Source organism: Thermoascus crustaceus (assembly GCF_041956765.1).
Source record: "Thermoascus crustaceus strain CBS 181.67 unplaced genomic scaffold VTN00scaffold_6, whole genome shotgun sequence".
In the NCBI taxonomy this organism is placed as follows: domain Eukaryota; kingdom Fungi; phylum Ascomycota; class Eurotiomycetes; order Eurotiales; family Thermoascaceae; genus Thermoascus; species Thermoascus crustaceus.
This window is the reverse complement of record NW_027192532.1, coordinates 567734-584283: the sequence shown is the minus strand read 5'-3', so window position 1 is coordinate 584283 and position 16550 is coordinate 567734. Positions and strand designations below refer to the sequence as shown.

The 16550-nt window shown below is 28.8% G+C and overlaps 3 protein-coding genes across 3 annotated transcripts; 1 reads left to right on the top strand and 2 right to left on the bottom strand.

Moving 5' to 3' along the window:
- Positions 1-6696: 6696 nt before the first annotated feature.
- On the top strand, positions 6697-7854 carry VTN00DRAFT_8573 (uncharacterized protein; the record flags this gene model as incomplete). Its single annotated transcript, XM_069435442.1, has 2 exons — positions 6697-6726; positions 7780-7854. 2 exons carry the CDS (start codon positions 6697-6699, stop codon positions 7852-7854), a joined length of 105 nt encoding a protein of 34 aa, XP_069285388.1.
- A 5614-nt stretch (positions 7855-13468) lies between these two features.
- On the bottom strand, positions 13469-14683 carry VTN00DRAFT_8572 (uncharacterized protein; the record flags this gene model as incomplete). The annotated part of the gene is made up of 2 exons (XM_069435441.1): positions 13469-14099; positions 14157-14683. The coding sequence occupies 2 exons, from the start codon at positions 14681-14683 to the stop codon at positions 13469-13471; spliced, it is 1158 nt and encodes a 385-aa protein (XP_069285387.1).
- Positions 14684-15914: 1231 nt separating this feature from the next.
- Positions 15915-16275, bottom strand: VTN00DRAFT_8571 (uncharacterized protein; the record flags this gene model as incomplete). The annotated part of the gene is made up of 3 exons (XM_069435440.1): positions 15915-15937; positions 15994-16107; positions 16170-16275. 3 exons carry the CDS (start codon positions 16273-16275, stop codon positions 15915-15917), a joined length of 243 nt encoding a protein of 80 aa, XP_069285386.1.
- Positions 16276-16550: the final 275 nt, after the last annotated feature.

The following is a 16550-nucleotide window of genomic DNA, read 5'->3' as shown; positions in this document are numbered from 1 at the left end:
TTAAATTTTAATATTATTTTTTATACTTTTTTAACTAGTAGTATTTTTAGTCAGTAGATTAATCTGCTATAAAATAGCTAAATTAAATAAATATATATAGATAAGTTAAGAGGCTAAAAACTATTTAAAATTATTAGAATACTAATTAAAAAACTTAAAATTTTTAATAGTAATAGGCAGATTAGTATAGAAGAATAGTAAACTTTAAAATAAAAGATTTAATATAGATATTAATAAAAAATTAGAAAATAGATTAATTAAATTAGAAGCTTAACTTTTAAATAGCAGAACTATACTATATTATTAAAAAATTAATAATACTTATTAGCTTAATCTCTTTAATTTTATATATACTTAATATTTTTTAAATAAGTTATAAAAGACTGCTATAAACTCTTTTTCAGACTAGATTAAGAATCTCTCTTCTTTTATTAAGATTAATATAAAGCAGAAATAGAAAATAAAGAAGATTCTAATAATATATCTTTATAGAGAAAAACTTTAATATAAGATTAAATAAGTAGACTATAATAATAATTTAACTTTGTATTTAGTGGAGAATTTTAAAGAATTTTTCTACTATATAGCTTCTATAATTAATATTTAGACCTGCTAAGCCTACTATAATATCTAAAGTAGCTAAAATGCTGAAATAATAGAAAAGAACTAAATAATTATTTAAATAATAATAAGCTAATATAATTAACTCTATACATCTTTAGGCAGATGTTTTACTAAAAAGAGAGATAATATAATAATGTAATAGATTATCTGAACAGTAAAATAGATAATATTAAGTATTTTTTTTATTTTTAGAATACTGCTAGTTTCATTTATATATCTTGTATAATATAAAGTTCTGTAAATTCTTTTCTTTCTTTTTCTCTTATACTTTTAATTTTATATAACAAGCTACTATAGTTTTAGCTAATAATACTATATCTAAGTGCTGTTATAATAGATATCTCTATACTTATTGTTAATTTAAAGCATTATAACATAATTCTGAGCTGGAAATAGTGTGATATAATATATAGCTGAATATTAGAAACTGATACTGAATCTAATCTAATTAGTAGTTAGAACTAGATTAAATAAATATATCTTGTATTAAGATTATCTCTTACAGAATATTAAAGTAATCTAACTTTAATCTAGTCTATTAAAAGAATGCAGACTGCAGAGACTAGCTTATGAAAATAGAGAATTAAAGAAGCTCTTACTCTACAGCTAAAGTTGTAGTATTAATTCTTTATAAGCTGCTCTAAATCTGCAATATAAATAGATGTTCTAACTTAGCTAAAATAAATTAAATATTATAAGAAAGGGAATCTATTATTAAACATTTAGAATTTTAGAAATTTAAAAAAAATCTCTAAAAATACTTTTTATAATTAATATAGCTTTAATTAAAGCTGTAAGTTTCTACTAAAATATTTAACAGTATAAAAGTAAGATTTTTCTTATAAGCCTCTATAAAATTAATTAAATTATTAAAGAAAAGATAAACTCTATAAGCAGTAATAATAATAAAGAGAATTTAATTATTTTAAATCTATTAGCTTAATATAAACTATAAAGATATTTTTTAAAAAGACATTTAATAAACTATAGAATCTATAATTTTTTTAAACCAATTAATAAATCTGCAAACTTTTAATGTAATTAGACACTGAGTGGGCCAGAACACTGAGCAGGCCACATAACTAATCAATATAACATATCTATCAACTTCAACTACAAATATGCCACTAAAACAAGCAAAATAAGCAGATTTAGCAGTTCAGCAAGAGAGCTGTATTTTTCTTGCCATTAAAGTAATTCAATCAGGTTAAATAAAAAGTATTTAAGCAGCTGCAAAAATATATAATATAAAGCAATCTATATTAATCTACTGTGTATATAGATATTCTGTATATATTAATATAGAGCTAAATAGTTGAAAGCTTACTACAACTGAAGAATCTACACTTATAAAATAGATCTTATCTATAGACTTATAGTCTACTATTAAGAATTAGCACTATATAAAATATGGCTAGTCTTCTACTATTAAGCTAATTAAAATTCTCAATTCTCAAGCTCTCTTAGCAAGAAATAAATATAATAATTTGTTAACTGCCACTATAAGCTTAAATCAAAATACAGATACAGATATAATTATCAACAGACTTTATATAAGAATTTAAAGATTATTAGAAAGTAGTCAGCATATTTTTAAGATTATACAGCAATTTAGTATTACTAATTAGAATATTTATAACTTTAAAAAGACTAGCTTTTTAATAGAAATAGCAGCTGTAATTACTAACTTTAAGATAAAAGGCCAGCCTAGAGCAATTCAAGCAGAGAATTAAAAATAGATAACTGTGATTAAAGAAGTTAACTTAGCTGGCTAAGCTCTGTCTCTAATAATTATCTTTATAGTCTAGAATTATCAATCTAATTAATATTCAGAACTACTAAAGAGCTGAATAATTAAGACTAGTAAAAATAGCTAAGCTACTAATAAGCTTGAGATACATTAGCTGAAGAATATTTTTAATAAATATATTAGTCTATACAGTAGAGAGATATTATCTACTAATTCTTAATAGCTATAGTAGCTATATATCTGCTGAATTTAATTAATTCTGCATTAAAAATATAATTATTTCAAACATAATTATTTCTCTATCTTTTATCACATTTAATTATAGCTACTTAATATTGCCTGCTTTAGGCCATTATATATATAGACAAAAAACACAGACTATATACAGTATAGCATTAATTATATTAATAAAAAGGATTTTATTGCAATCTACCAGCAAGTATATTTATATACTCTAACAGCATTTAATATATGCAGTGAATTTACTGCAGAAGGCCTAGTTCTATATATAAACTAGAGTAGATGCTTGACTAGCTTTATATATAGTTGAAAGCACCTACTCTGCTAGATATATCTTATAGTAATTAATTATCTAGCTGAACTACTAAGATATTAAAGAATGCTAGAGAGCTGGAGAAGCAGGTAAAGCTTATTAAGCATCTCTGATAACAGTATATATACAGTTCTTCTAGCCCAATCAGTAAAGTAGTTGATTAAGTAGTTAAGAGCTGCTAAATTGTAATAAATAATATAATGCTTTTAAAGCATAAAATTAAGTAGCTATATATAGTAAATTAATATTAAAGATATAAGTAAGAGATAACTAAGTTTATTACTATAAAGAGTATTTTAACTAAAAAAGGTTAGCAGCTTACTTAGCAAGCTGCTTAAATACAGTTAGAGAGAATAGAGACAGATAATAAGCAGTCTAGAAAATATACACTACTGCTGTGCAGTAACTGCAATATTCAAGATTATACTAGTTAGCCGCTTAAACAGATAGATAATTATTTTATGTGTATATAGCTTCAATTTAGAGAGCATTGTAGTAAGATAACTAGATATTTAATATAACAGATATTAGTTAGTGGCTCACTTAGTATCCTGGCCTACTTAATGTCTGATTATGTTAGTACTATATTAATAATATCTTTTTAAATTATCTGAATTAGTTTATAACAGTATTTATTAATAATATTCTTATCTATTTTTAGAATAAATTAGAACACTAAAAATATATTGAAAAAGTTTAATTTTTTTAAATTCTGCAATTTCTACTAGTACTTTATTAAAAACTATAATTATATTACTTATTTATTATTTAGCTTAATCTATAAGAATATCTCTTTTAAATTTAGTAGCTAATACTTAGAAGTCTCTCAGAAACTAAAAAAAAACTAACTTTAGTATTTATTCTAGCTTACTACAGTTTTTATTATTTAATCTGCCTAGAGACTAATATCTCTAATAAAATAGTTACTAGAGTATTATAGCAATTAGCAGTAGTATCTAGTAGCTTATTTTTTAAAGACTATAGTATCTGCAGTGTAACTACTCTATTTACAATAAAAAACTATTAGCAATTATCTAAGCTTTAAAGAAATAATATTTAGAGCTGAAAAACTTGCAGATAGAAGATTTTTTAATGTTCTAACTAACTATTAAGTTTTTAAATACATTATAATAATTAAGATTTTAATATTCTAATAAGCAAACTAAACTAAATATTTAATCTAATTCCACTTTATAATCTGCTACAGGCCTGGAAAACAGAATCTCTTAATAGATATTTTATTAAAATAACTAGCTATAGTTATTATATAAAATAATCTGAAGAAGCAGTACTGAACTTAGCAACTTCTAAAAATTAAATAGCTTAACTTTTAAATTATATAAAAGCTAAATACCTTTTAAATAGAGATTAATTTAAGCTAAACTATATCTTATAGACTATCTACTGTAAGCCAACTATACTAGTAAATTATTAACTGATCTCTGAAAAAAAGCTATAGAAGAGAAAAGGCTTTAAATTATAGAGAAAGAACTACTACTATATAGAATAAATTATTTAATAGTATTAGATAAAGAAGATCTCTAAATATAGCTCTTAAATAAAGTTTATAAACAGGCTTTCACTACTTATTTAAAATAAAATAAAATATAGAAGCTGCTAAGCAAACAGTACTACTAGCTAAATATAATAAATAATATTAATTACTATATTACTAACTGCTAAATATGCTGAAAATTATAGTTTTTAAGACCTGCCTTTAAGTCTACTACAGTCTCTGCTAATCTCTAGCTGTTTCTAGCAGCATATTTCTATAAATTTTCAATTCTTTTTCAAAGAATAAGCATAGATATAATATAGTATTTGTAGTAGTTAGATATACTCTATTATAAAACTACTACTATCTAAAATATAGCTAGATTATTTATTAATACTAAATACTAATAGACAGAATCTTCAGACTCTATAATCTCTAACTTTTAAGATAAACTCTGCAGAATTCTAGAAATTAAATTAAAGCACTTCTCTGCCTGCTACTTCTAAACAGATAAGCAGACTGAGATTATTAATTAATATATAGCTTAGTGGCTCTGCTTGTTTATTAATTAGTATTAAGATAACTAGTCTAAATAGCTTGTAATTATAGACTTTGCTGCTGCAGCTCTGTTTTATAAGTCTATTAGTATTTCTTTCTTTCTTGTTAACTATAGAATTATTCCTCACATATTATTTAATTAGAAAAAACTTCAGCTCTTAGATCAGACAGCTATAGAGCAATTAAACTATTAAAATATTTATAAATAGATTAATAGATAGAGATTTAAGCTTTTGCTAGAAGACTAATAGAGAAAGCTTAAATAGCTTAAAAATAGCAGATAAACAAGTATAAAAGAGTTATTAACTTTAATACTAGTAATACAGTATAGATTTCTACTAAGAATTAAAAAATATATTAATTAAGAAGCTTAACTACTAAATAGCAGGCTCATTCTGCATTATTAAAAAGATAGACAATATTATAAGTTTAATCTATTTAAGTTAGTCTGTATACATTCTGTATTCTTATCAGACTAGCTGTAAAAAACTATAATAAACTCTATTAGAGTAGATTGCTGACCTCTTACTATTAATAGAAGTTAATAATAAAAAGAAATAAAAGATTAGCTATACTGCAGAATTCTTCAATACCAGACTAAATAGATTAGTTATAATAATAGTTCTATATAGTACTCTGTAGATAACTTTAAGAGCTTTTTCTATCTACTATAGATATTTTATAACTGTTACTCTAACCTTTTTACTCTTAAAATAGTTAAAAATTAGCTAAGAATAGAGAAGAAATAAAGAACTATAAAGATAATACTAAACTGCTTAAACAGACTTAATATATCTAAAAGCATGTAATAGTGCTTAGTTATAGTATTATTAGCTAAAACTATAGTAGCTTGTTATACAGAATTAAAAGTATAAAAGAAAAAGAAAAAGAAAGAATTTACAAAGCTTTATATAATATAATACATATAAATAAATAGAACTAACAGTATTTTAAAAATAAATAAATACTTAATATTATTTATTTTACTGTTTAGATATCCATTACATTATATTATATTATCTCTCTTTTTAGTAAAACACCTGTCTACAGATATATAGAGTTAATTATACTAGCTTATTATTATTTAAATAATTATTTAGTTCTTCTCTATTATTTTAGGATTTTAGCTACTTATTAAATATTATACTAAGCTTAGCAGATTTAAATATTAATTATGGAAGCTATATAGTTAATAAAAGAATTTTTAAAGTTCTCTACTAAATACCAAGTTAAATTATTATTATAGTCTATCTATTTAATTTTATATTAAAGCTTCTTTTAGTAAAGATATACTGCTAGAATTTTTTATATCTTCTATTTCTGCTCTCTGTTAATTTTAATAGAGAAAGAAGAGTTCTTAATCTAATTTAAAAAGAAAGTTTATAGTGGCCTTCTATAACTTATCTAAAAAGAATATTAAATATATATAAATAGAATTAGAAAGATTAAGCTAATAAATATTACTATTTTTTAATAATATAGTATAGCTCTGCTATTTAGAAATTAAGCTTTTAATTTAGTTAATCTATTTTTTAATTCTTTATTAATATTTATACTAAATTTTCTACTTTAAAGTCTGCTATTCTTCTATATTAGTCTATTTATTATTATTAAAAATTTTAAGCCTTTTTAATCAGTTTTTTAATAAAATTTTAAATAGTTTTTAGCCTCTTAACTTATCTATATATATTTATTTAATTTAGCTATTCTATAGCCATGCTCCTGCCCCAACATCATCCCATGTTGGTGTGTTTCACCACAACATCCAATTTTGAATATTTCATCAATTTTCTCAACATCTAGACTAGTATCTAAATACATTAAATAGCACATTAATATCTTCTGGATCCTGGCTATCTTTCTGAGTATTTTCAACAGTATCCAATTGTTGTGTAGTGGTGGGAATTGGCTTCAAAGATTGGCATTTTCAGACACAGGAAATAATCTTCTTTTGTTCAACCTCAGCACATTCAGTAATCTGACAATTTATATTCTTAACTGTTAATGGCCCTATAGTAGGGATTCTTCTGCAAGATCTCTGAGAGTTTGGAGTGTATGCACACTCTAGATGTTAAGATATATCATTTTGAAGTTGGGCTGTTAATTTAGCAGTTTATATAGAACTTTGAAAGACTTAGTCAAGATAGCATATAAAGTCCTGGTCCAGGCTAGGAATTTTATTAACAAACTTATCCAGCTTTTAAATACTCTGTTGCAGCATACAAACTGTCTGAGAAGAAGAATTAGTTAAGATAGATTGAATTGATGGTGTTTTATCCTGTATAGTTAGAACTGGAGATAGAGATCTTGCATTGGCTAGAATGTCAAGTACTTTTAAAGGATTCCAGGGATATATCCCCTAATCAGAAAAGGCACTTCAGATTATATATTGTTTAAATGTATCCTGGCAAATTAAGGGATATCATAAAGAAAGTCACCCTTATCTATTGTTGAGACCCCCCACTGTATATTCTTATTGTTTTTCTTGCAAAAATAGTGCTTATAGGCCTAAAAGGGCTGACCATCAAGTGGCTGGACAAGATGGGTTGTATATGGTACAAAGCAGAAAGGGATAATATTGTTTTTTTCACAATAATCAAGAAAATTATATATAAGATGGGAGCCATGGCTATCCATAAGCAATAGTCTTGCATCAGTCTTAGAAACCCACTTTTCTGTATGCTGATGGAAGTGCCTGAGCCAATCCAGTGCAATCTTATCTGTTATATATCCTTTGGAAGCTGTAGCAATTCAATAATCCTCTGCTGAATCCAGAACTTGCTGATATCAGTGTTCTAGATGATATTCACCCTTGAAGATGAAGTATGGAGGAATAACAGTGCCATTAGCCACAATACATTCAATGGCTATTAAGGATTTATTTGTATCACTAGTTGCAATGCCTCAGGAGGCTTGTATAGGGTTGGAAGTGATAACTTTTTGAGATTTCCCCTATCCTAATTGAAAGCCACTTTCATCAAAGTTATAGATATTCTTTGGTGGAATTCAGGCTATATATGGCTCCAAGAGATCAAATCAATATATCAGAATATCAATATCTTCTGCCTCTAGTTGATCTTTCTCAATTGGCTTCTGTTTGATAAGATATAGATTATCAGGAAGGCACTGAATAAATCAATATACCTAGTTTTCCCCTACACATAAAGCTGGATTAGATAAAGCATTCCTCTGTAAAATCTGGTTTGCACAGCACTCAATCATCTTTAGGGTAGATAATGAATATAGAGAATTAAGCTGTTAAATCTAGTAAATAATTACCTTCTTTTGCTGATTGTCTAATGCTTTATTGCATACAATATGGGCAGTTTTTGATGGCCAACCCTTGATATGTTTGTGAAGCCATCTATAAGGCATATCAAATTCTCACACCAACACAGAGATATTTGGTTTTTTTTGACATAAAGCCTTTTGGATGGCTTCCTGGATTCAGGATTCAAATTTATCTGGTGATTTTGGCATTGTGGTAGGGTATAATGTGAGAAAGTAGTAAAAATTGGATGTTGTGATGAAATTGGATGTTGTGGTGAAACATACCAACATGGGATGATGTTGGGGCAGGAGCACAGCTAGTGGATTAATCTGCCAGCTAAAAATACTATTAGTTAAAGAAGATCTAGAAAATGATACTATAATTTAATAAGAAGAGAAATCTCTATTAATTTATAGAGCAGAACTGCTACTATAATCTAAAATTAAAGACTATTTAGATTAATTATTCTAGAAAATAATAATTAATAAAGAGATAAAAACACTATATAATATATTAATTAATAATTTTAGTTTATCTATTAGTTTATAAATAGTTAATAGTTAATAATTCTAATTTAATATTTAGAATCTAATAAAGTTTATTCTAAAGATCTAAAATAAATTAAGAGCTATAGTTTAAAATAATAATATCTGAAGATTCTATCTACTAATAAACATATAAAATAAAGAGTTTTATTATATTCTATACTGTAGTAGTTTTATAGTATAATATAAATATACAAATATAAGTTTTTATCTAAATAATCTATTATTATAAAGACAGTATTATAAGTATACTTATTCTTAAAGAAACTTTAAAAGTTATTAATATATATTTTTAGAGCTGCTTTAAAATAGATAGTAGCTGTAGTAGTTTTAAAAGCTTATTATATATAATATTCTTTTATCTGTACAGAAAGGTCAAAATTATATTCAGCAGCTTAATACACAGCTTAATATGTAGATTAATAAGCAGATTAATAAGCCTATATTTATACCTTGCCAGCAAGCTCTACTATACTGTAGTAGCTGTTAAACTATTAAATATACTAGAAGAAGTTGTTCTAATAAATAGCTATATATTTAATTACTAGATAATCTAATTTAATTATGTTTTATTGTTGAAAAGCTTCAGAAACATAGTAGATACAGGAAAAATTTATCACTTAGTTGTATTTGTTACTTGGCTGTAGATTATATTAGCTTTAAGTAAATTACTAATAGAAATTATAAAGTTTAAAAAAGACTGCACTCTCTTAACTGTAGTTAAAAACTTTTAATCTTTAATTATTAATATTTTCTCAGAATTAACTTTTATTCTGTTAGTACTTATAATAAAGCTAAGATACTTTATTTAAATAATATAGAACTTATATTTTTAATATTAGTTTATAATTCTGCTTCTCTTAGTTTAAAATCTTAATAATATACTTTTAATGCTTCAGTTTGTTCTTCAAGTAGACTAATATATTATTAATAAATACTATTATAAACTAGTTTAGATAATTAAAAAAGAGATTATCTATATAGTACTAGAAAATAGTAAATCTGTTAATAAATTTAAGTATTATTTTATACTTATAGATATTATAGCAGATTTAAAAAATAGTTAAATTTTAACTAAATTTATATATATTCTATAAAAAACTTATTAGATATTCAGCTTAGTAAATATTTTTGCCTAGTTTAGACACTTCAGAGTCTTATTAATTAATAATAGAAAGTAGTAAATTTTCATAAAAAATAATATTTAGCTTATAGTAATCTATATAGAGGTATAGATTTTTATTAGTCTTTTTAATAAATAGTATAGATAATATAAAAATGCTTTATTAAAGACTAAAAAGCTCTTATCTAAATTTTTTATTAAGTATTTTTTAATAGTTTTAATTCTTCTGCAGACTATTTATATATAAAGAACTATATTTTTAAAGTGTTTTTAACAGTTAGTAAGATAACAGCTTATTAGAAGTTTTTTTTTTAAAAAAATCTTTTTATAATTTATATTAAACTAGTAGATTTAAATTAATTAAATTCTTTTTTTATTATTATTACTGCTTATAAGATTTATCTTTTCTTTAATAATTTAATTAATCTTATAAAAGCTTATAAGAAAAATCTTACTTTTATACTGCTAGATATTTTACTAGAAATCTGCAGCTTTAATTAAAGCTATATTAACTATAGAGAGTATTTTTAGAGATTTTTTAAATTTTTAAAGTTTTAGATTTTTAGTAATAAATTCTTTCTTATAATATTTAATCTATTTTAGCTAGATTTAAATATATATTTTTATTAAAACTATACAGAGGTTAATATCTAGATTCTAGCACTAAAATCTTTTTTTAAAAAGTTGTCTTATTCTCTATTACTACTGAACTATGTGACAGCACTCAGTCATAGTATTATTAGCTAAAACTATGGTAGCTTGTCATACAGAATTAAAAGCATAAGAGGAAAAGAAAGAAAAAAATTTGCAGAGGTTTGTATAACATAATATATAGACAAGTAGAACTAGCAGTATTTCAGAGACAAAAAATACTTAATACCATCTATCTTACTATCTAGATGTCTGCTATGCTGTCACAAACTATTCTAATAGTTTACATTTTGCTGGTACTTAGAGTTAGGTTTTAGTTATTTTAGAATTATCTGAGATAATATCTTTTTACAGGCTAGGCAATTTCTATTAATTTTTAAATACTGGTTAGACTAAATCAGGCATTTATTATATATATCTAGCTATATATTATGCTGTTTGCACCACTTCTGTTCTAGTATTATATTATACTAACTTAAATTGGCAATTAGTATAAGTATATTAGCTTAACAGTATCTGTCTACTACTAAATATAGTATATTTGTTTTTTAGTCTTGTTATTATATCTATAGATATAATAGTTAGAGTTAAAGAGAACTACTATTATTTAAAAAGACTTAACTATATTAATAGCAATTAGAGTGTTAATAAATATAAATTTATTTACTTTAAAATTAATTAATACTTTAAGTATAATATTTAATTTATTTTTTAAAACTTAACTAGATACTGTAAAGTGTTCTCTGCTTAATAGTCAGCTTAAATCTAATAAAAAATTAATTTAATACTTATACTTTAAAAAAGAAGACTTCTTTTAAAAATCTTTTTTTTCTAGTTAATTATTATATTAGAAAATTCTTTAATTATTTTCAGCTCTTTCTAATCTGTTACTGCTAACTTCTTAATTAAACAGTTAAAAATTTTATACTCTCTTTTTTTACAATAGAAGTACTATTCTTTTTTTATTAATTTGTCTTTCTAATTATTTTTTATTAGTTTTAAAGGCTTATTTATAGTGTTTAAAGCAGATCTAATAGTAGTTATAATTGTATATATTAAGAAAGTCTTTAGTGCCTACTAATGTCTTAGTTAATTCTCTTAAATTAGCTGCAAGCTGTTTGCTATTTAAAAGTAATAGATTAAAAACTTTTTAAAGAGTTATAGAAAGATTTACTTAAAAATAGTAAGCTTTTAAAGTTTTTAAATTAGTTTATAATATAATTTCTTTTTATACTTAGTTTTTAGAATCTGAGCTTCTCTAGTAAGATAAAGAAATTTAGTAATAAAGTTATAATAGTAATTAGACAGAGTTATTTAAAGATTTTTAAACTTGAATTTAGCATTAATAATATAGTTTAAATTAAAATAAATAGTTTTTAGATATATAAAAATCTTATTAGCAGTCTACTATTAATTTAAAACTTTATTTTAAAGATAGAGAGTAAAATAATTAAAAGTCTTCTCTTTAACTTAATTTTTTATATATACTATTTAGAGCTTCTTGCTAGAGTAATAGTTAGTATTTATAGCTAATTTATTCTTAATTTTAAAAAGCTGATTTTCAAACTTCAGATTCTTTCTATTAGTTAGAATATAAAATAGAAAATACTTAATATAATAGCAGATCTAAAACTTCTTAAATAAAAGCTTATTAGATTTATTTTAAGAACAGAAAGTAAGAAAAAGAGATAAATAGACTATTACTAGTAATATTGCTATTAAAATTGCTATTTAAGTTAACTACAGAGTTCTAATCTTTATAGTTAAGAAGTGTCTTATATATATACTAAGTTCTGCCTAGAAATATCTATTCAGTAAATTATAACTATAGATAAATTAAAGATTAAATTAGATTAAGAATCTAGATAGACTAAAGATCTAGATAAATTATTTTAATCTATTATTATATAACAGAATTTCTCTCTTATCTGTTCTGCTGGTAGTCTTTAGACTGTGCTGTAACACTTAATAGAAAAAAATAGTAAAATACTAATTGCTGCAAGAAGAAGTGCAGTAGCAGGACCTAGCACTAATATAACTTTCTGTACTTAATCTTTGTATTAGTTAGCCACTCTAAGAATTAAGCAACATTTTAGTATAATTATTAAACTTCTTGCATATAACTATTACTAATTTTAAATATTTATAGCTACTATATTAATACTACAATAGAAAGTATAATAATTTATATATATTTTAAAGTTCTAGTATAAAGGACACCTTAATTATATTCTGCCTGGGCTCAGCATATGTTAGGCAACTCTAGGTAGGTGCGGCTTTCTAAGTGGACTGAACTTCTGAGTGGGCTGAGCCGCAACCTGGACTCAAAAGTCATTGGGGGTAGAGAATTTATCCACCGCCTTTTGGCAGAATTCTCTACCTGCCTGGAGCTATTTTCTACTGCACCCAGAGCTGTGACCCATCTCTCTCAACAACGTCCATTAAATACTTTCCAACCCACTTCTATCACTTATCGGCACTGAACAACATCGACAGAATGTCAAAAAATAACAACAGTATCGAGCAAGCGGACATAGATTTTGCTGAGGTGAGGTTTTCGCATTCCCATCACTGACACCCTTGGCGGTAGATGTTGTCGGTTCAACACTTGCCTATATCTGTAATACAGGGAAAGTGCTAATATACCCCGAGCAGGCATTTCGGGATCTAGCCAAGTGTGTTTTCTCATATATTTCACTCATTTGCATACGGATATTGACCTGATTACAGCGGCGAAAGAACAGCTTCGGCTTTGGAAAATCATCTCACTAACTTGGAGCATAAAATCGAGGAGCTTTTGGCTGCGGTAGAACGAGGGGACAGCAAACCAAAATCCCCAGGAAGGGAAAGCATCGACGATACTGGCAAAGCTGCAGAGTGTACGGTCGCACAGGGCGGTCAGAGGTCTGGTGATCCTTCAAATATGGCATTGAGATGAAAGGACCCGTCAGATGCTTTCTCTACAACACCCACTTCGGTTATGATGGCATCAATAAGTGCCGAAGGAGTGATATCAAAAGCCGGATTCCATACATCAATACCTTGGGCGGCGATGCGTATAGTTTCCATGGACATGGCACCTGTCTCATTTCCCCCTTCGCGAGGTCCCTTGATATTGGTTACCTCAGAAGCGGGGCGTTCCTCGATGATAATGTCGCTGCCGGACCTAGTGTTCAGATCAATTGTCGTGCGCGGGGCGGCGACCAGAAATTTCACACCGTGGTGCTTTGCGAGGACCGCCAAGCCGTATGTTCCAATTTTGTTCGCTGTATCGCCATTGGCTGCTACCCTATCTGCTCCGACGACAATCGCAGATATATCCGCTTTCCGGCTAGCAAGAAGCGCAGCCGCCATCGAGTCCGTGATGAGTGTCGAAGGAATGTTGTCATGGACCAATTCAAAGGCCGTTAGACGAGATCCTTGATTATATGGTCTTGTTTCTGTGCAGTATGCATGGCCCAGAAAATCGCTAGAGTGAAGAGAACGGATAACACCTAATGCCGTCCCATAACCAGAAGTTGCGAGGGAGCTATTTCATACTTTCAATTAGACTTCGTACCACGTAACTGGATAATAGGTGACTTACCCGGTATTGCAATGGGTTAGAATGTTCACCTTCTGCTTTCCCGGTCGAAGGGCATTCTCAACAATCCATTTCGCGCCATAGTGGCCGATCTTCTTATTGTCATCCAAATCGCTAGCCAGCATCTGTTCCGCTGCCTTGAGAAAGGCAGCCGCAACGCTCCGCCCAGTAGAATCTCTCTCCCTTGCCTGCGCTTCCACTATGAGCCCAAGTTTCTGGGCAGCATCGCTCAAGTTGACAGCCGTCGGCCTGCTTGTCACGAGATATCGTAACTTCTCGACGATGAACACCTGCACCTCTTCCGCCACCGGTGATAGCTTATCCTGGGCGATGAGGGTATGAAGCTCAGCGGCAAGTGCGAGCGCGGCTACAATGGCAATAGCGGGTGCACCTCGGACTCGCATCTCCTTGATAGCGTGCCAGCCGTCTTCGGCAGATCGTATAGGTACAAATTTTGCAACATGTGGGAGATACAGTTGATCGAGAATGGTAAGATGACCATTATCGTACTTGATTGCTTGCAATGTCATTTTTGCACTGTCTTGCTTTGGAGTGCTCTGTCGGGTTCTCGGGCATGCGTTATCTGAAGACTTGTCGTTCTGGTGAGGTACCTAGGTATGAAGACCAGCAAGCAATTTAAATGGAACGCCTGGGTGTTAATATTATCTGGATCAGTAGTAACGTAATTGGAGAAAATGCAATTTTCACTTTTCTGTGGCGGGTGCTGCAAAGTCACTCGCGCCTCGTCATTATTTAAAATCTTTTAGTGGGGCAGCTGTGTACCCAACGTACAATGGTGAGTGTTTTCAAAACACGAGCTCTTGTTTTGTGGCAAAGTTAATGTCCCTCCTCCTCCCACCTGCTCATTCGATTAGTTGATAAGTACACTACTAAATATCTTTCGGCAGCCTTCATCTCTGCCCAAGCCACTTAGATCGCCTCTTTTTGCTCTATTGCGATCTGGGCTGGCTTTATCTAGGCTCTGTGACCTGTCACGCACGACACCTGGGTGCCCTCCAATAGCTTGAAATCAAATGGTTTTAGAATAGCAATTTGCCAGACCAATATAGAGCAGGGGAGGGGTGACAAAAGAAATGATATAGTAGTGTATGTTTGCCATGCTGCCTTTGACAACAACTAAGATCTATTCAGGCTCTTAACTTCCCGTCATCTGCAAACACTTTGCCTCGTGAAATGCTAATGTTTTACCGATATGTATTGTTAGCCGCTAAGATTCTACTCGATATATTACCGTGTTAAATGGTTTTCAGGCAGATCTTAATGGACAGGAGATTATAGTTCGATTACATCGTTCCACCTTATTCAATGAATGTGGAAATGACTTGGGCTGTATGCATTAACTCAATAATAAATTAAGTTCTTACCCATGCCATGCAACGGCCAAGAGAGGTTCACTGATTAAGTAGGCAAGATCAGTAGTTCATGACAAATGGACTTGGTCTCACAGTTAGATGGATACAATATATCCATAATACAATCGTCCAGATGGAGAGCAGTGCCAACTACTGTGACTAAGCTCTGCATGGCTTCACAGAACTGCAGAGAGCATATGTTCGCAAAACGTTTCTCCTCGTGATAACCCGTAATTACGGACATGGGAACCAAACCCTCACTCCACGACTCGTTCTTCTCTCCGCCTTATGTTTAAGTTTGCGCGACCAAATACGAGCCGAATCTCATCATAAACTAGTCGACAATTGCGCATTCGGAACTCTCCAGAAAGCAAATGAGTCGTAGATGTCAGCTCGCAGAGATATAAAGAACTGGAGAGAGTTAGCACTCTGTAGAAGACATGTGGAACTTTTCGAATGTTTGCTACCATTGTTGCCTCGCACGAAAGCATCCCCGTAACTTCGTCTCAGTCTTCCATTGACGTATTCTTCGGTCTTCTCTAAAGCGATATTCATGTAGCCGTCCACCGACTGAAGCTCTCCTGAGAAAGAGTCAATACTTGGATAATTAAAATTGGATAGTCCAAGGACTGGGTGCTCGCACCTTTATAGACAACACCGGAATTGAGCTTCACCGTCACAGGAGCACCTATAATCTCTGTCAAGAAAGCTGACGGGTCTTTGCCTTCGGATGGCGCCCCGTTCTCCATAATGACCTTCTTTCTGGAGCCGAAAAAAATTGCTTGTATATTTTGTGGAGAAGCAAAGAGTGTATATTCACACGGGCGGCTTGTCTGTATACCAGTTGTCCGCACGGCTGAGGTCGCGGGGCCGGCTCACTATGTGTTGTGGAGGAAGATGACGAGCTGTGCGGGAGCAACAGTATCAACAGCGCTGTAATCTCCTGCAGCGGTTTCTGCAAGCTGGGAAAATGGAGCTGCTCGCAAAAAGTACTATCTTTGAGGAGTCTAATCTATGCAGCTGA